The 26117-nt window shown below is 44.0% G+C and overlaps 1 protein-coding gene across 27 annotated transcripts in view; it reads left to right on the forward strand.

The window, feature by feature from the left end:
* Window positions 1–24297, forward strand: part of CAMK2G (calcium/calmodulin dependent protein kinase II gamma) — a 207425-nt gene extending 183128 nt beyond the window's left edge. For 3 of the 27 annotated variants that reach the window (XM_042018636.1, XM_042018637.1, XM_042018655.1), the window contains 10 exons: window positions 4462–4494; window positions 8346–8414; window positions 10008–10052; window positions 10701–10749; window positions 12785–12898; window positions 14544–14669; window positions 17108–17183; window positions 17663–17757; window positions 18834–19079; window positions 21600–24297. In XM_042018636.1, coding sequence (XP_041874570.1) covers window positions 4462–4494; window positions 8346–8414; window positions 10008–10052; window positions 10701–10749; window positions 12785–12898; window positions 14544–14669; window positions 17108–17183; window positions 17663–17757; window positions 18834–19066 — 840 coding nt within the window. In that variant the 3' untranslated portion in view covers window positions 19067–19079; window positions 21600–24297. The remainder of the gene's footprint in view (window positions 1–4461; window positions 4495–8345; window positions 8415–10007; window positions 10053–10700; window positions 10750–12784; window positions 12899–14543; window positions 14670–17107; window positions 17184–17662; window positions 17758–18833; window positions 19080–21599) is intronic. The other 24 variants (XM_042018644.1, XM_042018645.1, XM_042018638.1 and 21 more) reach the window with 13 other exon arrangements.
* Window positions 24298–26117: the final 1820 nt, after the last annotated feature.

Here is a 26117-nt window from a genome sequence, read left to right on the forward strand (position 1 = left end):
ACTGTAAGGTGAGAGAGGGGTTAAGGAGTGGGCTGGGGCAAACACCTGGATGAAGATTAAGGACACTTTATGCTGAGTGTCCTTCCTCTAAGCTTGTCAGGGTCTGGGCTCTCTGTAGTTAGTGTTACAGTCTTACTGCTGATTTTTTTTTTTTTTTTTTTTTTTTTGTCTCTGGGTAGCACTTCAAAGAGTCGTGCTCCCTTTTTTCCAAAGGGGTATTTCACTTCCTGCTGGTGTGAGAGGCTGTATGTGTTTCCAGTTCTAGCAGGGCCTGTCAGACCCATTTCTATAATCAGAATTTGTTAGTACACAAAGTGTAATTTTTAGTTAAGCATGTAATTATAATTATTTTTAAATTGGCCCTTCTCTAAGCTCTTTGTCAGTTTCTCTTTTTCTTTCTTGTTTACTTCTGGCCACTTGGGTTTGTGACTAGGAGTTATAAAATAATATCAATAATGTTCCTCAGGCCCACTGTAACACTCTATGTAGATACTAAATTGTGGAGTATGCTGTGGGATGCAGATTTTAACAGCATTCACTTGCAATGCTCTGCAAAGTCTGTTGATTTTCTGCCTTGTCTTTCTGCCACATGCACTCTGTTTTCTTTCCCAGTGAAAGCTGAATAACACAGCTGAAAGGAGGACTCAACTGAAAGAGTAAAAATCCATTTTTTGGTTTAACAAGGTTAATGTTTTAAAATCTGACCTTTATGTTACGTAACTGCAAAGAGGCACCAAATACCATTTGTTCTGCTGTTTGTAAGGAATATTGCAGTAACTGTACATTTTATGCCTGATGGGTACCAGCTTTCCCTGCCCTTTGCCCGGTAAAGACTATGTGAGGAAGGAAGGATGCTCTGTAGACTGACATGGCTGCAGGGAAAGCAGTTGGTGAAAGCATGCCTTAAACAGAGAAGGCACAGTAGCAAGGTGAAGCAACCTATAAAGTCTGCAAGGGTCACGTAACATCCACAGTGACCAGCAGGAGTTAAAGCTCCTATCTCTGTATCTGGACTTGTTATAAAGCCATACTGTTTAAAGATTGTTTATGGTGAAGCTAACAGGGAGAACCCAAGTTCATCTGAATAGCAGAGTTTCGTGCTGAACTGCTTTATGCAAAACACCTGGGGAGTCCTTCAGATCCCTTTAAGTGCTGACATCCAGTAGCACGTTATATCCACCTTTGATGCATTCAGTTTTTTCACTGCATTGTTGTAATGCCTAGAAACACCAACTGAGATCAAGGGTCCAGTTTGCTTAGCTAGTGGTGGCTAAGCAGAAAATCCCTGCTTCTTAGCTTACAATTTAAATAGACAAGCTGACAAAAGGGCAAGAGAGAAGATGGATTGACAAAGATTAAATTATTTGCTCAGCATCACACAAAAGGGCTAAAGCAGAAGTAGAAATAGGACCTCAAATTTGCTGGTTCAGGATGACTCTCACTATGATGATCTGCTTTTAGTTCAACATTTTTTTCCTGCCTTAAGTTCTGAAATGACTATAGTCTCCAGAGGAATATGAGTTGCTGCAAGCGTGATATTTTAACATAAATACTGTCAGTATCAAGCTGGGGGAGAACTGCATGTGGAAGATAGAAACACAAAAAGCTGTCATAAAAAAACCAGCCACGTTAAGTTCCCAGGGCTGTGAATGGGACCTTGCTAGGAATCACTCTACTTCTTACAGTATGTATTGTGGAATGATTTACACTCACCATTTCTAGTATTGCTGCTATGCTGAAGAGACAGTGATTCTTCAGGTTGTCTTCTGTCACCTGCTGACTTCTGTTTATTGTTACCTAAAGCAAGACTCTTCCTTAAGTTTCACTGTAGAGGATCTGCTCCTCTTTTGAGATGAACACCTAAAATTCACACACATAATAAAAATAGAACTGTAACAAACATTTATCCCTAGGTTTGTTGTCTGTACTGCTTTGGGAGAATGTTTTGTCACTCAGGTGTAGGGAAACCCTTAAAGTGTTCAGTGAGGTACTTTACCATAGGCTGTGTCTGCCTTTAACAATTCTATTCATTCCCTGGGGCATCTCTGTGCTGCCTAGTAATTCTTAGAGATGTATCTGTGTTATGGAAGGGAAAGAGAACTCTATAACTAAACTTCTGTTCTCTTATTTACTTTGCTAAGTTGCAGTCACATTAGAAGAAGAACAAAAAGCTTTGCTCACTCAGCTAGTCACCTTGGGAAGGTAACATAGATGGTTCTGATGCAGCTGTTAAGATGTATTGGGAGATTGATCTGGTTTTAGTAACTTCCTTGTATATGATTGGACTTAATAAGTTTTGATGCTTTAGCACTTACTGCCAGTGCCTCATGTTGGCATTATCTAACCTTGTCTTGTGTTTTAGTAGTACTTTCATGCTCTGGTCATAACACAGACTTCACTCCCTTTTCATATGGCTTTTCTTCCCCATGTTATTATAGTAGCCAGTAATAATGTGCTTTCTGGGACTTCTACACTACATCATGCCCTGTAATAGACTAACACTGTTTTAAATTTAGCTTGTACTCTAATTAAATTCTGATCTGCAGAGGGTTCTGTCTCCTCCTGTGTCAGTGTTACTTGTGCCTCTGTATAGGAGGGTGTTTGTTTTCTGCATGGCTTGGTTGTTTCTTTTCATATTGAACCTTTTGCTTGTATCTTAACATTTTCTGCCCCTTTTTTACTTTTGTAACTTACTGGAAATCTGTATGAATTTCAAGTGAGACTGTCTTTCTTAGAGAGAGGTTTACCTCAGTATCCATATAGTCTCTTTTTGTCTGCTGCAACTTACATGGTACATTAAAAGTAAAAAACTGAAGTTTTTCATTGGTGTGAATTTCCATTTTTCCCAGTTAAAAATTCCCTGTTGTGATAGGGTACAAGGATTCCTCTGTGTTGTTGGCCATCTAAGCATTGTATTCACGCACTGGTAGTACACGCTGTTTTAGCTGTAGCTTGAGGAAAAGCCTGTGGAGAAGCTAAATTGTCCTGAAAGAATATGAGAGGAATCACAAATTTTTAAACCATGTAATGGCAAGCCCTATGTTGTGCCTCCATGAAGTGGAAGATTTGTGAGCCAAATGCTGAACAGATCAGAGTCTGTCTGTACTGGAATTAAAGATCAGATGAAGCAGAAGCTTTGCTACTTTGAGACTGTTCATGCAGTGGCTATGTGGCTGTGGACTGTATGGTGTGAATAAGTGTGGTTCTGGTCTGGGTATGAGGTGAACATGGGCACTTCTGCTTTCAAAGACATGCCAGTCTCTGTGTGTGCTTGAGTTCTGATGTGAGGATAGCAGGGATGAAGGCAATATTCAAGGTAAGAGCTGTGAAGGCTCAGCAAGTGTATGAAGTGGGGAGGAACAACTCCATGGCCTGTACTGTGTTCACAGGCTGCTCCAGGGGGGGCTGTGGTAGTATGCAGGAGTCCAGAGCTGCAGAACTGAGCCCACGCCATTGTGGGTTTTGACTGGGGGGTGCTGTCCTACACTACTCTGTGGGCTAGACTGTAGTAAGCAGCAGAGAAGTAGCCTAGATAGTACCGAAGGAGAAGGGCAGATGGAAAATGTATGTGGAGAAGCAGGGAGAAGGAATAGCATTGTAATGCTGAAAGACCTGCCAGGCTCAGCTTGGGCTGGATGACACTAAGAGTTTAGTGAAAGAGGGGGGAAGTGCATGCTGAGACTTGTCTACTGGAGAGTGATGTTTGGTGTGAAGGTGTCTTTGAAGGTGACTGAAGATGCCATTGAACAAGAGCAGAGTCCAAGAAGGTTGAATAGTGTTTGAACCTGTTTGTTCTTCTCCCAGTATCTGAGAGTGCAAAGTGTTCTGGCTGTTGAGTGCTTCTGTCTTTCTTGTTTGAGCATTAATGTACTTTACCTCTCCAATCAGCCCCAAATTCTATGTGAGTGAGCCTTTCTCCTTCCCATGCTACGCACAGAAGTTCCTTCTTCTTTCTTTAGCCCCTGTGTGTGCCTTCCTGTTGTGCCCTCCTACTTACCCTCTAATTTGAGTTGCAGACACACCTCTGCATCCTCCAAATGTGAACACACAGGGGGTTTCTGCCTACCTCTTCAGTTTGGCTGGGGAAGCTGCCCCATTTTCTGAGGTGGGAGAGCACAGAGAGACACCCCTTGTATCCCACATCTTCTGCATATATATTGCTCTCTTGTCTTCGCTCCTTATATCAGTGTGTGGGGCACCTATGTTCTGACCTCAGTGTTTGAGGGGATGGGGTTCTTCAGCCCTGCCCTTTCCCCTGGTGTGTAGCTGTGTGCTTTAATGGTGACGTCTCTCTGCTCCTTTTTGAGTGTCTGTGCATTTCTGCTGCTGCATATACCTGCCTCAGGGGAGCATTATTGGCAGGGGGGCCCTTGCTTGCACACTAATGTGTGAATAGTTTCTGTGCTTTTCTTCTCATCTCCTCTCTTCCCTTCTCTTTCCCTCTCTCAATGATGTGTCCAGAAAAGGAAGTCGAGCTCCAGTGTGCATTTGATGGTGAGCACCTCCCGTAAGCTGCCTGCGATTCGTACCTCCGCCATTTTCCATGCCATGCACGCTCGGCTTGTGCTCATCACCCTACATAGCATGTCCGGGCAGGGGGGCGGCAGGGGGGATCAGTGTGCACTGAAGGGTCCATGTCCTCACAAAAAGGGCTCTGTGATCCTCTGGCCACATATAGCTCCCATTTTGTGCAGAAAATCCAACTGCTGGCAACGCAGTTTGGCTATGCCTGCTCTGAGTGCGTAACAAAAAAAGGCAGTGGTTCTCCTGGGCTCAGCAGAGCAGGTGTGTGCCTTGCCTGGACACGAGGCTTTGTCATTCTGTTGCAGAGGTGCCAAAAAAGAGGAACAGGTGCTTTGCCTGGTGTTGGTGCTGTCATCCTTGATAGGAGCCTTGCATTGTAGAACAAACTGGGAGTCTCTCTAAATGTGGCAGAGACTGATGGGGCTCCACTGTTCAGATGAAATGTGTGAACACAGCACCACTGGGCAGCTCAGAGTTGCCGGTCACTCCTTTTTTTAGCATACTTACTGAAAAGGTTTGTCAGAGCCTTTATAATCCAAAACTTCCTTTTGTCCTGATCTTGTTTATGTATCCCAGCATGACCAAATACCCAGTAACTGTGTCCCCTGTCCTGTTCATTTTCTTTTTCATCCATCAAGGTGTTTGACATCTATAGAATTTGTCAAAAAAGTAGTCAAATCCACTCTCAAGGGTCCAAAGAGGAAATTGGCCAGTGTCATATTGTCAGGAGTCATACATAGCCCAATGACACACTTTGACACCAAGATATGGACAGTAACTAAAGTACAAAAGTCAGTTATTGTATTATTTCCTGTGCACAGAAAAATAACAGAAAATATTTCTCCTGTTTCCAAGAAGTGGGAGTGTTACAGTACTGAGAAAGCAGAATAATTGTTTTTGCATTATTACCTGGAAGATAATTCTCCTTCGATGACATCTTTAAACTATGTAAAAAACCACACAAAAAAAGTAATCCCAAAGTACTGCTTTGAAAATCTGATGCGAGTGACTAACTTTTCACCAGCCCTGCCTTTATGTGGGGCAGAAGTTCACTGTGTCTTTCTTGCCCTTCTTTTTTGCCCACTGCCAGCAATACTTAAATTCCCTTTGCATGTTGTTTTAAAGCAGCTGGGATATGTAAACCATGTAAGCATCAGCGTCTGAAAACATGGAAGCAGTGAAAGTGGCTGAACAACCAGAGACAGCCCATGTGTTGGTAGTTACTTTCTTTCAGTTGGCTACATGTGTGTGTCCCTGCGATATGAGCACTGGTCTGTTTTCTTGCACCCTCTGTGTTGTTTGTGCCTGTCTGTCTCTTGTCGAGCTCAGGAAATGTTGCCAACTGCTGTGCCAAAACTAATCACGTTACAGATCTTAAGAAGGGCCTAGCACCTTTTTAGGTGAATTGGCCTCTTTTAATTTGAGTTGTACAGAATTACCAAGGATTGCACTCTGGCCAGTGACTGATGTTGGCTGGCAGCGGTGGGGAGGGAGAGGTGTGCTGCCATCTCAACAGAGATGTTGGCTGTGCTGCCTGCGCCTCTGGAAAAGGAAGGCTGGCTTTTTCCAGGGAAGGGCAGTTGGTTAGATGGCCACAGGACATGAGTGTGTGCAGGAAGCTCAATATGTCAGATACCTTCCTTCACCTGAGAAAAAGCTGTTAAAAAAGCATAGGCTAAGCTGCCTCTAATTTCATTGGGGCTCTATCCTGTAGTAAAATGCCATCCAATTCTGGACTAGCAAACATGATACTTGGTCTTCTTCAGCCCACTGGCTGTGGAAGAACATGATGGGTGAACTGGGTGCTCAGTGCAGCCTGGAAGGTAGGCTGTGTGCTTTGGATGTGTGGGGGTTTGCACTTTATAAGGCAACATAACACACCTAACAGGCTGTTGTCAACTTTTTTCAGAACAGTGGTTTCTTGGATGTTTGGTTAGGTTTTGTTTGGTTTTTTTTTTTTCTCATTTGGCCTTAGTTATAAAGCCTTCCAAAACACTAGAATTATTTTTGTATAGCTACTTTCATGCTAATTTTATCTTCTTATCCCAGTGGACTAAGAAAAATGGGTTACAATTTTCTCACTGGAAGAGGTTTGGACAATAGATCTCTGCATTAGGATCACTGTTTCTGAAGAAGTACAGGAGCCTCAGTGCTGTGTGGAGAGGTGGACCATTGTCAGAAGTTTGATTGTGTTTATGCCACGAAATAACTTGGGATTAATTTTTTCAGATTGATCTGTTCCTCTTTGACATTTACAGTGACCTGTCATCTCTTCTGCCATCAGGCTGGAAATATGTACATAAAACAAAACTCTTGGAAGGCCAGAGTCTTAGGACAATGCAGGGATGTATAGAAAGAGGCAGCAAACAGTAATTTCTGTATTTCTCCTTTCTTAGCTTGGAGTTTGACTGTATATGTTCTTTTCTTTCCCATGGACTTCTAAAGAATTCACTCCTGTCTCTCTCTCTTCTACTTCCTCCCCTCTCCACCTGCCCCATCTTCCTCTTTTATTTCTCCTCTCTCCCTCTCCAAAAGGGATAGTTAAGCCAAGACATGTTGCTTGTGAAGAAAAGTTGAATTATTAGTAGGTGTTTGTCAAGTCTCAGTCTTACGAGGTCTGTCACTGGTTGACATAATTATACCTTTGGCAGATGTTTTCCAGCTCAGCATTTGACTTCTGCATTCTTTGTGGTGTTTGTGGTGTGGTGATGAGGGCCTGATATTTTGTAATATGAGTTTGCACTCCCTGAGCACAGTGGGATAGAGAGCCACTGCAATGAGGGCACACTACTGTGAGCTCCCATCAGGCACCCCAGTCTGTAAACTGAGGAGTTTGAGTGAGGCTCCTGCAGTGCCAGTTTTGATCTTATTTGATCTAGCAGCAAAAGAGACAGCCTGGTGCAGGGGTCACATGTGGGCTGGATTTGTTGGCTAGGAACTCTGTAATTATGGACACAGGTTTGGCTTCCTACAAACATAGACTTGGCTCATTCATGACATACATGACTCAATGGGATGATTCTTTTCAGCAAGCTGGTGATGGCCTCACTGTTGTGCTGTATGGATGCAGGAAACAGAGATTTTATTCTTCTACCACAGCTACAAGAGAGACTGAAGTGGGGAAAGATGAAAAGCTGCTGGGCACCATCCAGAGAACTTGCTACTTGTGGAACTACATGGCCTTTCCCTTATGTCCCAATCCCATTCCTTTCCATATTTTGGTCCTGAAGTCTCTTTGTTCAGGTCACAGCAGGGATACAACACATCATACATCACCTTTTCTCTACCTTTTCTAGGGCTGAGCACACTTTTACTTGGATCAATAGATTCCCTGAAACCCTCAGCATTATCACATAGCTAGAACTGTTTCTGTACACTTTGGGACACCTCAGACTTGACTCCCATTTGTGCCCTGTTTGAGACCATGACTATTGTGTGTCTCTCACTTCTGTAGTCTCTTTCTCTCAGGACAGCTGCCATCTCTCATTTTCCTTCACCAGATATTTTTGTTAGTGCTCATTGCAGGATTCTCCCCATCCCTTTGGGCTGCTGCCTTTTTCCCTTCTGTTTTCCTTCCTTATAGCTCTAGCAGTTCATTCACATTTGGATTTTGGTACATCCCTTACAGCTTCTATTGCCTCTGGGGGAAGGATGATGTCCAGCAACCTGGGCAGCACTCCTCCTTCCTCCCTCTTCTTGGTGACTGAGCCTGTGGGGAGGGTCGGGTCTGAGGAGATGGCTGGGGTTGGAAGCAATACTGTCATTTTCTTGCTGCCTCTGCTGTCCAGCAGGGGAACTAAAACCATGTTTTTCTGTCTCAGCCACAGAGCAACAACAAAACCAGTATAGTAAGCACTGCAAAAGAAACACCCCCAGTGCAGACGTCCATGGTATCTTCCCCAACCACAATTTTTTTTCCTGTTTGGTTTAATTTTGATTCTGTCCTCTCCCCTTCTCCCCCCAAACCCCTTCCCGAGTGCTGCTTGTGCTGCTCTGTTTCAGCTTATGTTTCGGCTTCGTTCTGTCTGTGTCCCTGTGCTGCTGTGGGGCCTGATCACAGCCTCACAGGCTTTGGGATGGGGGTGCTGAGCAGAGCTGTGGTTGGATGTGGGGATCGCAGCTTGCCTGGACTTCCCTGTGTGCCACCCTGTATAGTTCTATGTGTCCCGTTCAACTGTTCCTGCTGGCTTTGGGGAGGATGGTTTTGAAGAAGAGAGTGTCAAGCTCCATCCACTCTCCAACACTCAGGAAATGGAGGATGGACTTCAGGACACCAGAGAAGAAAGGGCAGACAGAGGGTTTTTAGAAGAATCCTTTGCTGGCCTATTTGGCCTGCTCAGTTGAGTGGCTGATCTCCTGCAGCTCACTGACTTTCTGGGCTGGCATTTTCTGTGGGCTGTGTGCAGGCTCTACAGTGCCCAGTGCCGAGTACATTGAACGGCACAGCTGGGGTGTGTGGCCTGCCTCAGTACCCGTGAGATCAGGCAGCAGTGCAGCGGGTGGCAGAGGCAGATGGGTGAGTGTACAGCACTGCCCAGCACTGTCCCTGATGCCCTCGCTGAGCCACCCCGCAAGAACGACAGCAATGGGAGGAGATCGTGCAGGATCCTGAAGTCTTGTCCTGGTAACGAAGGGATGAGTGCAGGAGCTAGTTAGCATCAATAGGCCTGGTAGCTGCTTTTTGTTGTCTGTCTCTAGAGAGTTGGATTTGGCATTTTTGCAGGGTGGGTGGGTAGGATTTGATGTTGGGTTTTTTTGTTGTAGGATGAAGGATTCCTGGGACACTTCATAATTTTCTGCTTTCCTTTCACTGGCTTTGTTCATGATGGTTTTGGTATTGAGAGAGCCTTTCGAAATTATTAAATATGGTTATTATTGAAATTGGAGCTCATTTCAGAGACTTTTAGAAAAATGTGCCTTTTTTCACAGCTCCTTAGCAACTCTTCTCTGAAAGGCATTGAGGTGGTCTGGCTCATGCTTTTTTTTATTATGGAAATTATGAATGTCCCTTTTTTAGGGTAAAATACCCAGCAACCTTTCCAAAAGACTGGGAGACAAAGGCCCCAGCCTAGCGTTATGCATTCTTCCCCCTCTCCCTCTTCTGAAGCATTTTCCAGTGAGGACACTGCTGAGGGGTCATTACTTCATGAAGGGCTGCAGAGGGTGCAGACTGGCTGCTTGGTTGCCCTCTGGTGTCTGTGCCAGCCTGGTTCACTGGAAATGAGTTGGGAATTAGGGGCAATTGCAGGGAAGCTGGGGGCTTTGTCTCCTTGTGACTGTGGCTTTTAGTGCAGCCTTTCTCTTAATGAAACCTGTGCAGGAAGTGTGTGCGCATGCACGCAGGCACACGTGTGCTGTTTGGAGTTTGTGATTTGATTTTATTTTTTTAATGTCAGTCACCTTTTCTCCACTTGCTGGGGAGTGAAAATAAATGGGAGAATGCTTTGGAACTGGAGTTTAATGATTCTTCCATCCTTTCCTAGGAGCCTCAAACAACTGTTGTCCATAATGCTACAGATGGCATAAAGGTAAGGGATGGGAGTGTTGCCAGAGAAACTTCTGCTTCTCTGTTGTTCTAGTCTTCATGTGTCTTAATTCAGTTTCTACCTTTCCAATGTCTGGTTTGTAGCATGCTCCCAAGTACAGCTGGCAATAGACTTGGAGGGTTGTGTTATATGGCTATGCGTATCTGGAAGAGGCTGAGTAAAGACAACTGTTCAGATATTAACATCTCTTTCCTATTGTGGTGTATAACCACCACTTTCTTTCGTATGTGGGATGGAAGAGAAGATATAGGCACTTATGCACTTTTTTTTTTTTCTTCTACAACTGGACACCTCCTCTAAGAAAGCCTAGGAGCCCTTCTTTAGCTTCTTGTGGCTATTCTTCCAAACAGAAACAACTCTCATTGGATTTCATTTGACAGAGTTTGGTAACTTTCACCCTTGTAAAAGTTCTGGGTTAACAGCTTGAACATGCAAAAGCTGAGCAGAGATGCTGTTACATTTTGCTTTATATTTGGCCTGCTTTCATCCAAATCTTCCTTGTATCATGCTCTCCCTACCATCTCTGCCAACGTTTTTGTGCTTTTCCCCATCTTCCTTCACAAAGAAATCAAACTATTTGCTCATGCTCCCGACTGCTGATGCCTGGTAATGCTCTGTTCTGCCGTGCAGGGTTCCACAGAGAGCTGTAACACCACGACTGAAGATGAGGATCTGAAAGGTAGGTATTTTGCCTGTAATTTCTAATACAGCTAAGTGTAGGCAAGGGATTCTAGAGATTCAGTCATTGCCTTGAACTAGCTTCCCAGATTTCTGTGTCTGACTCAGTTCATAAATTCACCATGATGCTGTCATTCCTGTCACAGTGGGACCGTGCAGTGGGGAGCCGGCTGACTTGGCCTCTGTGGTATATAAACAGTTTTCCCTGAGCTAATTCGTTTTTGTCTCAGAGCTGGAATTCCTTTCTTGCATATATCATAATCTGTTCATCTCCAGTCCATTTCTAGGTGTGGAAAAATCCCTACCAGTCCCTTGAGGTTTGGACTCTGCTTGCGTTTTTGTGCTTCCCTGTAGATTACAGGGAGTTGAAACCTCTCTGTTACTGCTCAGTCTCCCTTTTCACCCTTTTCTGGGAATCTCTTTTGTGACATGCACAGAATTCCCTTGTTATTTTTTCTCTTTGGGTCTATTTTTGTTTCTAAGATGAAGATCATTCTCAGCCTGTTGTCCTTGACTGAGATATCAGTAGAGGGAGATGCTGAGAAGAGATTTCATGCCTTTCAGTGACCATATCATAAATATTCTGTGCTTGTAAAACTCTTTAAATAAAGGAGCTTCAAGTTCCATATCTGCTCCTGTTGTTTGAGCAGCTGTCTTTTGCCTGGCCTCCCTAATGAAGGATGAGCAGACATTTTCCTGAATAAGCAAGTTTGGGATGGGTGAATGTAGTTTGCATTCTGAGGCAAATGTGTTAATAGTTTGCATTTTGAGGCAGAGGTATCCTCATTCTCCCTGTAGTTCATCTGAGTTACATATCCAGGGAAAAATCAGTGCTGACCCTGCAATGTCACCTCCATCAGCTGGGCTAGTTCCTGATGCTTTTCCCATGGCCTGTCACAAGCTGCTGGCTCCTCTTCTGAGGAATCACAGGGAGAAGAAACACATGCCAGTGAGTGAAAGAGCTCTGCAATACAGATTGTTTCAGATAAGACCTGGCCTCATTACAGGACAGTATTCTAGCTGCCACCTTTTTGCCAAAGAGTAATCCGTGGTTTAAGAACCTAGCTTTGAGGGACGGGAACTGGATGGGTTTCATAGTGCAGTAATGAATTCAATTTATCTAATCTCTGCTGGATAGCCATCCAGAACAGGTATTTATCCAGAACCTTGACTCCTGTGGCACTTTTTATTCTGGAGGGGTTCCATGGTTGAGCCAGCTGAGCCAATGTGTGTTTTAAGTCAGGAATACAAATACTGCAAGGAAAAGAAGGGTAGGACTGGAACAGACCATGGGGAGGAGGAAAGGCAGGTGGTCAGTGTATAGAGTTGTATAGGGCTACATTGCTACAGATGAAAACTGTGTTTTGGGGTTTTTGGCAAAGGTTAGAATATTTCATTATGGTTTTAATAGAAGGGAGCATTTGAATGGTGATCGGGAGGGAAAGAGTTTGCACAGTAATGGTTTGTGCTGTGGCCACCTCTGGTAATTTTAGTCCTTCAGTTTTAAGTGTAGCAGTGTTCACCTGTGTTCGTCTTCTATTCCTGCCCTTCCACATTTTAAAATAAGCAAGCACTTGAGCAAAACTAAGTAGACCAAAAGGTTTGGGAGTGTTAGAGTTCTCAGTGTTCTGTGTAGCCATGACTCTTGGAAAAGGAAGTGCTTGTGCAGTTCCTCTGCCAACTTCTTATTTTAAATAGACACCAGGCTACACAGATCAGTTCTGCTGTGCCGTAGGAGACACTGTCTTGATCCATCAATGACAGTTGCCTCAGGGATATGTTGTTTCCACTGTGGTGGGGCTAAAGGCAGTGTGTGTCATTGTTCTTCCCCCACCTCCCTGCCCTTGTGTCACTAAATTGCACAGCAGGTTCATGTTGTAGAGCTGTCTACTTGGCTTTGCCCTGGAGGATACTCCTGCATGTTTTGTGCCCAGCATTGTGGTTTCTTTAATGTTCTCCTATTTCCTTTCTCTTTTTTTATTTACTGAACTTGCGTGTTTTGTTTGTGTTTGTGTTTTAATTCCCTGCCATGCTAGCTCCCCCTCTCTCCACCGGGGACGGCAGCTCAGTGCTTGAAGGACGGAGGCACAGTGAGAGCAAAACACAGACTGAGTCCATGCAGTCCCAGCTTTCTCTCTGTTTCTCAGCCAGTAAGTCCAGGGGTGCAGTGCTTCACAGCATCTTTTTCCCACCCCTTCCTCCACCCTTCCCATTTCTCCTTACCTAAGATTTTTCCTTTCCTCAGCTTCCTTCCAGAATGTTGATTTTTCATTTCCAGTACTCCAGAATAAAAAGAAATCATCTCCCTTCCTGCAAAATACCCTCCTTTGCACACTGAAATTTTCCAAACATTTCCTCCCCTTTCTGAAAAAAAAAAACCCAGAACCTCATCCTAGCTAATTTCATTCCCTTGCTTTCATCTGGGTGAGATGTGGAGTTCTCTGCAGAGACACTGTCTTTTGGGATTTCCTTGGGCAAGTCACTGCATCTCTTAGTTCTCCTTGTGGTAAATGGGGTCAGTGGTGCAGGTCTGCTTGTGGAAGGGATGCACAAGACCGAATTCAGTCTCACTTGTCAGAATTTCTGAAGACCCCAGACATGGAGGGTGCTCAGAAGTACCAAAGGAACGAAACCCAGTTTTTTCAGACTACTTTAAGGTGCTTTGAAAGGGAGGGTGTGGCTCCTGAAAGACCCCATAGCGTTTTTGAATCCATTGTGAGGTGCTTTGAGTGAAAATCCTGGGATAATGTTGGCTCTGAAGAGCATTTTTCTGTCGTGAGCTTTACCTTGTGTGTCTGTCTTGCTAGCTCAGTTAGCTGGTACCATGGTTAGTCTATGAGTTAAGTTCTGCCTTGTATCTCCTGAACTGGCTACCTCTGTAGAGGAGCCTGTGGCTGAAAAACTCTGAAAATGCATGTGAAAAAAAGCTAGTAGGTTGGAGAAAATCTAGGTGGAATTCACAGCCTTTCCTCTACACAGACATACTGTACTAGCTGTCTGACTATTTAACGCTATAGTAGAAGGATCCTTAGTATGAGCTGGGAACATCTGGAGTATTTGATTCTGTTCAGGTCAGTCTAGGAAGGAAGGAACAGACATGCCCTCTTCTGTCTCTTCCTGTCATATTTTCCTGGTTTCCTACATGCAGCACAGTATCTCATGATGCAGCAGTTGGAGCATCTTTGTTATTTATTTTTGAAGTAGCTCTAAGGATGTCAGACTGCTGGTTTGTAAGGTGCAATGGGAAAGGTGTTTTGCCTAGACAGAATGGAAGGGAAATGATCTCTTCTGAAGTCCTTTTTGCTGTGAGCTGTCCATCACTGCTGGCTTATTAATTCCTTCCTCTTGGTCATAGCAAAGGCCTGCTTGGTACACTGAGGAGTGCCGAATCACTTCTCTGCCAAGTGGGTCAGTGTTCTCCCACTTTGCTTCCCTCTAAGTTGAGATTTGCAGTGATTTGGATGTCCCTACTTTCTTTAATCCCATCTTGTACTTGCCCTTGTGCTGCTCTGTCACTACTCCAACCATTGTTGTAGGTTGCTCTCAAACTTCCTCCAGAATTAGTGTAATTCCTGCTGTGCTTTTTGCACCAGAGCCCAGGTGGCCCCTGCCAAGCAGTGTCTGGCCCAAGTGATGTGACAGAAGCAGGAGAGCAGGTAGAAGTTATTGGGATGTGGATGTGTCTGTGTGCCGACCGGGGCTGGGGCTGTGTGTGTCTGTACTTCTTTGTTGGTTTTTATTTTACTTTCTAATTTTTGTTTGTTTATCATTTTAACGCTTACATTTGTTTTGCAGCTACACAGTCTTGTGAAGAGAAGCTTCATGCCTGGGACAGCCCAGGGCAGACATTGGAGTTAGAGCGTGCTCGGTCGGAGCCTTTGCTAACTCCAGTAGTTCCCTTTGTACTTAACCGAGCACCGTGTAAGTTAGCAGCTGGGTAGCAGTAGTGGAGTAGTGCAACTCATGCTAGTTACCCTAGATATAAAGCTCCCTCTTTTCTCCTCCCCTGCCCCTCACCCCGTCCGTCCGAGCCGAGCCGGGCCGGGGCTGAGCGGGCAGCGGCGGCGGCCGCCGGGGGGCGCCACGCGCAGGCGGCGGGAGCGGGGCCGCCCTCAAGCCCGTCCCGCCCGCGGCCGCCGCCCCGCCCCGCCCCGGGTGGGGACAGAGCCCGGCCCAAGCTGTGGCCCGGCCTTGAACGATGCCCGCTAAACGCTCCCGCAGCGCTCCGCGGCCGGCGGCGTGGCTGCTGTGGCGGGGCTGCCTCCTGGGCCCGCACAAAGCAGGGTGGAGCAGCCGCGGGCCATGCTCGATGTCCGTGCTGGTGCATATCGCCTCGCGCTTGTGCCTCTGCCGTGCCACTTTGGAGGCCCGCGGATTCATCGGGAGCGGCAGGCGTGAATGCCGTTCCCCTGACATCCCGAGGCTCTTTGTCCTTCGGACAGAGTGGTCACCTTCCGTGTGCCGGTTCTAGTTCGGGACATGTAGTGAAAGCCAGGAGACGAGCACAGTCTGATGGCATGGACTAGTGTTGAAGGACGGGCCTGCTGGCACTGTGTCAAGGGACTTTGGAAGGGGGTGCAAATTTCCTTGAGATGAGCCAGCGCACCGTGACTGTGGTCTGCAGACTCCCTCACCCACCTCAAATGGAGCCTTTCCCATGGACTCCATCTTCTGGACATCAGTGGTGCATGGTTTGGAGGTCCAACAAGTAGCCCTTCTTTATGTGGAAGTAATCCCAGACAACTTGCTTGTAAGGACATTTTTCACAACAGACATAGCCCATTGTGTTGTTTTGACCCATTCCCTGTATACATATTTTCATGTGTGGAAATACATACAGCCTGCATAGCAAAACCAGCCCCCCTTATTTTTATGAGCCAGATGAGGGGTTTTTATGAGCTATCTGAGGGGTTTCTGAGGCTAGCTCAGTAGTAAAAGTCTCTTAACTGACTTCCAGAGTGGGTATGGACATCTTTCATTGCCAGTGAGATTATTATCTTGTTGCTCTTCAGCTGCACTTATCAATGGTGGGATGAGGTGCACATGTGGATGAAAGCTTATGGGCAAGGGAGAGAGCAGTTCAGAGCAGCATCTTCTGGCATTTAGAGTGGAATTCAGCTTCCCTGACTTGAATATCCAAAGATGGTAGGTTGGATTTAAACACCATCCCCCTAATGACAGGCATCTAAGATCTCCACTTGAGACTTCCAGAAGTCCCAATTTCTTTCAGGGTATAAAGGAGGAACAGTCAGGGAACTGGTTCCATTTCAGACACCTACATTTTAGATGCTGAGGGGCATGTGGATGGCACTTCTGGTGGTAGGAATTGTATATTATCTGGTAACATTGAAGAGAATGCTAGAGAACCTCCTAAATGCCTGTGTAATGTGCAGAAGAGTCTACCTACAGGTGTGGGGAAGGCTGAAGAGATGTGAGGTTGTGCATATAGGCTCAGGCATAGGTATGGTGCACGTATAGTCATAGAACTAGAATTGTATTATTTAATAGACCTGATTCAAACTTCGTAAATGTTAAGAATTCTCGAGACCAGCAGAGGGGATGTGGCCTAGGCAATCTGGAAGAGAGCACAGAGGCGCTGGCCAGATGGGGGCCAAATAACAGTAGACAGACGGCCCTTGTCTTCATTCATCTTGAAGTCCAGTGTGCTGGGCTGGGTTAATGACAATGCTGTCAGAGTGCTGTAAAGAATTGTGCCGTAGGGATTGGCAGAAGCTAACTGAGGAACAGAGTGCGCACTCAGACACAGCTAGGACCTGCTCATCCAATCCATCCATCCTGCTGCCGTTGTCTTTCTAGCTTGCAGAAGCCATCCCTACATGTCCCAGTTGCTTGTTTGCAGCATTCACAATAGCTGAGGTATTGGTGATGGTGATAGGCAAGTTGTTGGGAGACTCCTTCCAATTGCCTTGATCTCTGTGGTGGCCATTTGTAAATGGCTACTGTGGTGAAGGTTTTGCACGTCTTAAGCTGCCAGACAAGTACTTCACATGGGCAGGGTCCCTGGTGTTCATTGGTCAGACTCCCCAGAAGCAGCTCAGGCTGTCATTCAGGAGACACTTCTGGTGCCTTAGACCTTTTTAGAAGAAAAACACTGAATAAGATCTCTTTATTTCCTTTCTCCCTGCATTATGGGATCACCATTTCCCTTTCATACCACTGCCCCCCTACTCTCATGTGGATGACTGTCTTTACCGCATATCTCCAGAATGCAGGGAGCAGCATCCTATGAGACCTAAACTAATGGTGCTCTACAAATTGCTTGTAGGAAGCACCCACTAGCCTCGTATTTCTACTGAACTCTTCAGCACAGTTAAATTGCTCTTTCTTCTTGTTCACAGTGCGTAAGCAAGAGATCATCAAGATAACAGAGCAGCTGATAGAGGCCATCAACAATGGAGATTTTGAGGCTTATACGTAAGTAGAGATGCTTTCTGACAGGTTGTTTATCAGTTTGTGTGCAAGTGATGCTCTGGCTCCTGGGTACGAGGAGCTGTCATGCAGTCAGGGATGGTAAAAGGTTTTATCCTTCTTAGCCTACATCAGTTAGGAGTAAGGGATGGAGTAGTAGATCGCTAAATCAGTATCAAGTCAGGTATCAAACAGCAACAGGAACAACAAAAGGAAAATGTCCTGGGTTTGTAAGAAAAGTACAGGAGAGGGCAATGAGAAGAGCAGAAAGAGAATAAAAGAAAAGTCAGAAACCTAGAGGTTTATTTCATGTGAAATGCCATCTAGTTGGCTCCATGAGTTACAGTAGGGCTGAGTCTTCAGGAACTTCTTGGAGTAGTTAGGTGGACACAGAGTGTGAGTCAAATGGCATACCAGCACTTTGCTATGTGAATAGTGCTTGGGCTCAAATGCAAACTGTAAGCCTGTGCTGCTTTTCTTTGCAGAAAAATCTGTGATCCTGGCTTGACCTCATTTGAACCTGAAGCACTGGGGAACCTGGTTGAAGGAATGGATTTCCATAAGTTTTACTTTGAAAACTGTGAGTGGGTAGATTTGGTAACTCCAACACCTTTCTCTCTACTCTTCCTCTATGTCACATTTTGGGGGGAAAATTTGCCTTGTTTTTACTGGTTATCAGAATCAGCAAGAACTTCATTGTGCTTGGGTTGTGATGCGTTCATAAAAGCCAGCAGCCTTTCTCTCAAAAAGCCTGTTCAGCAGCAATTTCAATTCTAACCCCCACATCCCTTCACTCTAGGCATACAATCTGCTAGGTGGAAATGTTTTGTACCTGGCAGTTTGAGGCACTGAACTTCTTACTGATATGAAAATGGAAAAAATTATCAGATTTTTATGGAATCAACATGTGTGCTTGGGGTAGACATACTGAATGATCAGGCATAAAGATGCTTTTGCTTTGAGTTTTCCCTGGATGGTTTCAGATCTCTAACACCTAATGAACCTTTTACATAGATATAAGGGTCACCTTGTCAGTCTGGGGCAGGAAAGAGTTGGGAGAAATGCTATCATTTATACTAGTGGATTTGTCTGTCTTCCCGGATGTCTCCACAGGATGAGATAATTGAAATTTAAATCTGAGCCGTTCAATCTGTTTTATTTTGGGGGTTAGGTCAAGGTCCTTAATATGGGCAATTTGTAGTTCTCTAAGTATGCAGAGACTTTGTCTCTCTCAACAGCTTATTATGGCATGATTTTAACACTTCTCCAAGGTTTGTTCATATTTAATGCTGTCCTAGCTTAAAGATCTCCTGATTATTGACTCCTTTGCAACAGTATTCTGTAAGTGAAAGATCTTTTCCTATAACTGAAGACACAGCAGCACTGATGTTGAAAAAGTGGCGAGTATGCTTTTCAGAGGAAGTGGGGGCAAAGGGGCCAGGGGATTCTAGGCAGTAAGTGTGCAGTTCCTAAGGAGAACAACAGATGATAGGGGAAAGAGTTGCTAGGATTTTGCCTGAAAAATTGCAGGAGCAATTTTTGTGGTATTCCAGAATCCAGTGGAAGGTGAGTAGAAGATAGAAGAGGTTGGAGAATGTGGGACGCTCCTCCTTCTTAGTAGTAAAGTGAATCTGATGGTTTTGCATGTCCTGCCAGTACTGTCGAAGAACAGCAAGCCAATCCACACGACCATCCTGAACCCCCACGTCCACGTCATCGGGGAGGACGCCGCCTGCATCGCGTACATCCGCCTGACACAGTACATCGATGGCCAAGGCCGGCCCCGCACCACGCAGTCGGAGGAGACCCGTGTCTGGCACCGCCGAGACGGCAAGTGGCTCAATGTCCACTACCACTGCTCTGGAGCTCCTGCGGCACCTCTCCAGTGAGGATCAAATACGGGTATGGACTGTCAGGGAAGGAGTACATCACACACCCGGCTAAGGCTGCTGTATGTGAGAATTCAGCATTCAAGGCTGTTTAGCTGGCTGTGAGAGAACCATATTTAGTTGTCTGTAGGCTGCAAACTTCAGCTTGTAGATGGTGTTCCTTTAAGTCCTGTCCTCTGGACTCGGTAGGGTTATCTGCCACTCCTGGCAAATGGGAGTCATGTGCCAGACAGTTGTTCCTGGGCATAGGTACCCTTGTAGCAGCTGTGCTTCCTCCCAGGTGCTCAGGTCTGTGCTTGGACAAATGGCTAATCCAGAGCAGAGGGGAAGAGTATCTCAGGCTGTGCACAGGTTGGCCATTTCACATCTACCTTTACATGCTGGGGGTGATTTCAGAGAACTTTTTTGATGAGTTTGTCATATTCTAGAAAGGATATTGTAGAATCCATACAGAATTTCTATGCCATAAGGGGTGAAGGTTTATTCATATAAATTTTACAACTGATTTTCTAATAAGCAAAAGCTATTTAATGTACCATGTTGAGAAAACTCAGAGGGGGAAAAAATCTAAACAAATAATAATATCAGAGGATTTAAAATATCCCCCAATTAACTTGCCACAATTCAGCATTGGAAGAAACTTTGATTCTAAAATTTGTCATGCAGAAATGATTATTGCTTGCTCCTGAAGGACGTTAGATCAATTTACTTCTTCAGCATTAAGGCATTCTGTTTTACTGCCTTAGTGGTTTCTTTTAGTTAGATGTACAAAGTCCTTCTGCATCCTTTTGTCACGTTCATTTCATAGATCTAAGTTTCCTAACCTTAGGACCTTTTTACTAAAGATTTTCTATTTAAGGGCAAACACAACAAACATCTACAACTGGGAGGCAAGCTTTTTTTAATGTGGTCATTTAAGGATGAACCACTCAAGTGTAGTTGCTACTTGAGTCCTAGTTCTGTGAACAACTTGGGACTAAGCCAAGAGCAGTCTGTATTGGTATGTGTTATGAGGTATTAAACCCTACTGAAGGCAACTGAAAGGAATGTGAACTATCATAAGCAAGCTGCAGAGGTCACAGATGGAATTTGAAAAGCAAAAGCCAGTTGGGGGCACCAGAAGCAGGGAAGCTTTCAAGAGAGCTAGAAAATCAGCTGAATTTCCAGGGAGTAAGGCAGTGAGAAGGACAAAGCCTTTGCAGGAAAACAAAAATAACTAGCATCAGATTTCATCACAGAAATGTTGAGGAAGACATCTGTCCTGGATTTAGTCCAAGAAAAGATGCAGAAAAAATTATTAAATTAAAGATCGGTGTGGCTCAGTGGCTATGCCTAGGAGTTCTGAGAAAGTTTAGGAATGGAAAGTCTGCTGCAGAAGAGGTATGTTTCTTGGCTGTGGAAATGCTGAAGCCCTCCAAAAGTATGTGCTAGAGGGTTTCTGAAAACTGCAGAGCAGAAGCTATTTCCAAACCACAAAATGTTGGTTAAAACAATATTTTAAAATAGCCTGTAAACTAATAGAAGCTGAGGTATTTGCATGCATTTCTGTGTTCTGAAGGAAGTGTACCCACATGCAATTACAAATGGGGTCAGTGTGGGCAGCCCCCATCTGAATGCACTGAATCATTTTGGAGCAGTGTAACCCATGTGCAGTGAAAGCTAAGGATAAAGAATGAATGAGGTGAGTATGAACACTTTAATAGAAATTAGTGGTTTCTTCTCACCTGGAAGGCAGAGTTCAGTTCTGGGTAAATCATCTCAAAAGGAAACTGCAGCCAGAAAAGAAGTTTGATATTAATCAGAGGACTTCTGTGTAAGGAGAGAGTGGGAACCAAGAAGGGAGAAGAGTAGTAAGGGAGATTCTACAAAGATTTGCAAACTAAGAAATGGTAGAAAGAAGGTTTTGGCTATACTTTCATGACAGGATAATGCTAAACTGACATGAAAAAAACCCAGACTTAAAATTGATCCAAATAAATCTAGTAATTTAGCACATGAAGATTAACTAGGAAGAGCCTTTGCTAAAAGCAGTCACTGGGGCTACAGTTTCACAAAACTGCAGAAAAGCTCATACATTTGGTTAAATATTAAGAAAGTTCAGAGACAAAATTACTAAGATTTAAAAAATAAAAACCCTAAGAAAAATACAATTATCTTTCAGTTCAAGGCAAAAACCAATGAAAAGTGAGGCAGAAACTGTTCCTTAGGAAACTTCTTCAACTTCTGGGTCATCAGTATGAGATAGTGGGCCCAGGGCTGCTCCAAAGCAGCATGTAATACATTTTAGCAATTAGTTCATTTTCATTGGCACACTCAGCCACCTGGAAGGGGAGGTGAGTGCCTCTTGTCTTCAGAGCTCTCCTCAGGATCCCCAATTTGTCTTGTGTTAGGGTTTTCTACACCAAATAATTAGCCTGTAGAAAACTTGTTTTTTTAAATTGTGTACAGCTAATGTTTGGCTTTATTTCCTTCCATCTTCCATCCTGTTCTCCCCTCTCATTTCTGGGTGGACACTACTTCTTCCTGACTGCAGCAACTTGTGGAGATACTCAGCTGGAGGGCAATATCTTCTTAGCAAGCAGCTCTGGAGTGCCTGAGTGACAGCAACGGTCATGTCTGTTTTGACGTTAAAGAAATAAATACAAATTACAAACAGGCAGCAGCCAAATGCACGAAACCCTGCATGCATCTGATGCTTCGGGCGCTGCCTTTCTGTTGTTTTCCATGGATCCATCGTGTCTGTTTCTGCTGTACGAAGGTGTTTTTAAATCTAAAAAAAAAGACATGTTGTTTGTATAAAATAATAAAAACCAGGAATAATGCTAAATAAATGACAGATTATCCAACATGCCCCCTCCCCCAGGGCTAAGAAAGTGGCAGCAGCCAGAACATCTTTCAGAAATGAAGTGAGGGGGAAAGCAAAAGTGAAGGAGAGAAAGAGAGAGGGAGAGCAAGAAAGGAGGCGGCTTTAACAGCGGATGGCTGGACTGTGCTCCGCAAAGCGATGGTGGAAGTTAATACCGCATTCGGGCTGTGCTGCAACTACAGGCGGTGAGAGGTGGCGAGGAGACCCCAGAGGAGCCAGTGTGAAGACTGGGGTTCAAGAGAGAGGAGGTGCTTCTCTTCCTGTTGCCCAGCAGTCTGACTTCAGCCTGTTTCTTCGATTTCTGCACAGCAAGAACGCTATGGAAACCTGGTTGCTCAGCTGCTGGATCCCAAAACAGACTTTTCTTTTCTTTTTTTTTCTTTTTTTTTTTTAAGAAATAAAACAAAATGGGATGTTGATGTAAAACTAAAGATGGAAGTAGAGATTAAAAATGGGTTTAAGTGAATATAACTTGAATAGAAGCTCGCTCTTTAGTGATACTGGTTTTGGAAACAGCCACTACCTGGACAAACATGGAGTTTTGAAGCCAGCTTATTTAATTTAACAAAACAAAAAAAATTGCATTAAGAGCAGAGATTTTAGAGGAAGAGGGTATATGTATGGGATTTTCTATTTTTTTTCCTTTTTAGTAGGGTAGTTGGGATCCACATTGCTGCAGAACACGTGTTCCTTAGGAAGCAGACAAAAAACTTAGTGTTATGTTCTTCATGAAAACTTGCACATACACTCCTATATGAGGCATAAATAGCGTGTGTTTTTTATACTGAAATATATGCACCCGTAGAATTAAAGGGGTTACCTGGCCTCCTGTTTGATTTGTTGGTCTCCAGTAAAATAGCAGTGGGAGCCAGCAGCCCCCGCCAGGTGCTTCTCCCCACCACTAACCCATCTGATGTTTGTAAGTGTCATGTTTCCTAGTGTTTATTTGGGTAATTTTTCTATTTTTTACAGTGATGTTGTAACACAGAAAACTATCAGATCAGAACCTCAAAAGCTGTAGCTGAAGGAATCCAGGCCACCCCCCCGTGTTGCCTCTGGGTGTTAGAGGATACCTCATGAAGCAGAGGGGAAAGGGAATGAGCAGTGATCTGATGTTCGTCCTTTGGGCCAATTCATCTTTCTTTATTTTCTTTGCTGCAAGAGGAGTTCAATTCCTTTATTCATTGGGTGGGGAATGTGGAAGTGTTTTGTTGACCTTACCAAGGAGGGAGCCTAGCCCCAAGAAGAAAATGGGGTTTCTGGCAGACCCGATGGGATTTGTCTTGACCAAGGGAAGGCATCACTTGCAGAAGTTGGGATGGGCTTTTATGTAAATTTACCTACCCCTAATCATTTTTTGGGTCTCTAGAGGGAGTTAAAATTATTGCCTTGGCAATGTACTAAGTGTGTGGCAATCATTTTGCAGACTATAAAAGAGAAGAAAGACAATTTGGAATTTTAATCCTTATTCAATAAAATGCAGAAAATAAAAGCTGTTGCACAAAGTGGAGCTGTCACTTTGCAGCAGTTACTGCTCTGCTCCCTTTGTTAGAGAGGTGCTATCCCACACCGGGATTAGATCAGCTCACCCCTGACGAAGGAAAAGACCATCCACACTTCCCAGGTTTGTTTGAGCAAACACCCTTTTCTTCCTCCCTCCACTATCCCAGGGGGAGGAGTGAGGGGATTGAACCCATGGGGGGGCAAACACTAGATTTTATTATTTCAAAACATTTTTAAGACAGCACTAAGCCAGTGAGTGAAGTGGAAAAGTAAAAAGCCTTGATATTTCATTCAGAATTTTTTTAAGCCACAAAGAGAGAGCAAACAGATTACAATTATGCCATTTTAAAAAGATAAATATAAAACATTATGCATGCCTTCTTTTGGTCTGATCTTCCTTGTCTCTTTACCTGATGATTATTAATAGTTAAAAAAGAGAACCCTCTGTATTAAGTATATGCATCTTTCAGAAAAAAATTTAAAAGAACAGAACTGTTGGGTTTTTTGTTTTTGCACAGTCTTGGAGACAAACTCTTTTGGATTTTTTTTGTTTGTTTTGTTTCCTTTTAAGTTAATGAGAACCTTAGCTTGGTATGGCCATTATCAAACACAGCTGTACACCTTTAGCATTCTTAATGTTCTCTTATGGGGCTAATGTAAGCATCTATATAATATATATTATAAATATCACATTTTAAACAGGAAATGGAAGGCATTTGATGCAGAATTTTTGCATGATATAGAAATAATTAAAGTTAGCTAGTGTTTGTTTGTTTGGTCTGAATGTTGGTAGAATCTTCATAGCTTTGTTACAATGAGACCTTGAACTGAAGATATTTAATAAAATAACATTTAAACAGTGTAAAGTTTGGAGTGTGACATTATTCTCCTAAACCATGGAATAATATGAAATTGGTACTTCTGGGATAAGAATCAATTGACAGAGGAGTTTTTTTATCTTGTATCATTTAAAAATGTAATGTTTAAAAAGTTAAGTTATACCATACCTAAAAGGGGGGAGGGGAGAATGCTAGCATTAAAAACAAAGGGATGACAGAACCTGTTAAAATGACATTTATAGTATTTCCCTGACAGACCAGGGATAATAGGGAAATTCTGCTTTTGTTCCCGATAGCCTAATCCTTGGCAAATCTATGCTGTTACTTCCTTTCCTGGTCTTTGTTTTCCTCACCAATATTTAAGAGTCCTCGTGGGAGAAGCCATCTTGCTCTTAGGTTTGCCTGATGTAAACATGCTGATCTCAAGTTGTGTGGCTTAGTTATTTGTCAGCTAGTGTATTTTGTGTCCTAGCTGGGATGCTCCTGCAGAGGCACAGAACTTGTCAGGTCTAGAAGCATAAGCATAATTTCTTAAGAAGTTAAAAGTTAGTTTGATTTAGCTTGTTTTGTTTCTATACTGCCTTTTCTTGTTAGCATTTCATGTCTTGTTATTAGCATTTCCTGTATGCCCCATTAAGTAGGCTTTGTTCCACTCAGGCCTTTGCTGCTTTGCTATTTCTCTGTTATTTCCCACCTTGCAGATCTCACGCTGCTCGTGAGGGCAGGTGGCTGAGCCGTGAGGCTGCAGCAGGCGCTGCCCTCACCCTCTGCGGAGCCCCTGCCCAGCGCGGCTGTGCGGGGCAGAGACGCTCAGGGGCTTCTCTGCGTCTCTGCTACCACTGGCCTGTGTCTGGCACAGTTACTGCTGGGATTGCACGGGGGACGCGCATCTCGTTCTAGCACTGGCTGCAGCTAAGGCTAAGGGACTCTAGCCAGCATGTGGCCCCCCTGTGGCAGGCCTGGCTGGCCTCCGCTCCCCTGAGCTCTTCCCAGGTGTGTCTGGGAAGTGCAGAAAACGGGAGGGGCTGGCTTTGCCTTATCACTGAAAGCGAATTCGTTGTGCTTAATCCCCTTTAACTGCAGCAATTACCTAGTAAATAGGTGTCAGCTGTTGCTGCTTAAAGAGATGATTACTTTTGCTGCCTGATGAAACAAGAGGAAAATTGTCCTTAGTGTTTAAAGGGAGAAGGTAAGAGTTTTAACAGTCCGTTTCACTGGGACTGAAGACAATTTGTTCGTGCCCAGAAGAAATGGCTCCTGCTATTTCAGGAGCAAAAAGACGTTCTGCTCTCATTTCTGACATACAAGGAAGGAGCATTCATCAGGTAAGGTTTTTCCTGAAGCACTTAATCCCGTCTTAATGATCTTTGACGAAATGTTGCAGTATGATCCGATAAGCACTAGGAAGGTACTCATAAAATTAGTGATGATCCCCCATGTTCTTAGTAGCTCTTTTAACCACTACAAGAGTAATTTAAACACTTACTGAAACCACAATAATCAGACTAACACTCATGTCAAGAATATTTATGTAGCATATATATGGTACCTGTTCTATATCTTATGTTTTAGCTGGTATCAGGGATTGGGAGTGGTACTTCCCTGCATTGTAATAGCTCCAGTACTGAGCTCAAACAGGGATATTCACAGAAGCTTACTTCCCAGTATGCTATGGCTGGTTAAAATCTGTTCATCCTATTAGATGAAGTTTTGCCATCTTCCTACCAAAACAAGTGCCTGAGCATGGTTTTTAAAGTTCCCTCTCTCCCAATTTATGCACGTGCATGCTTGTATACTGTTGGGGTTTTAGTTTAGTCTTAGTTTTTTTCCTGTTAAAGGAATT

This window comes from Corvus kubaryi, unplaced genomic scaffold (genome assembly GCF_017639235.1).
Source record: "Corvus kubaryi isolate FWS band 111438036 unplaced genomic scaffold, C.kubaryi_AGA036_p1.0 138, whole genome shotgun sequence".
NCBI lineage: Eukaryota > Metazoa > Chordata > Aves > Passeriformes > Corvidae > Corvus > Corvus kubaryi.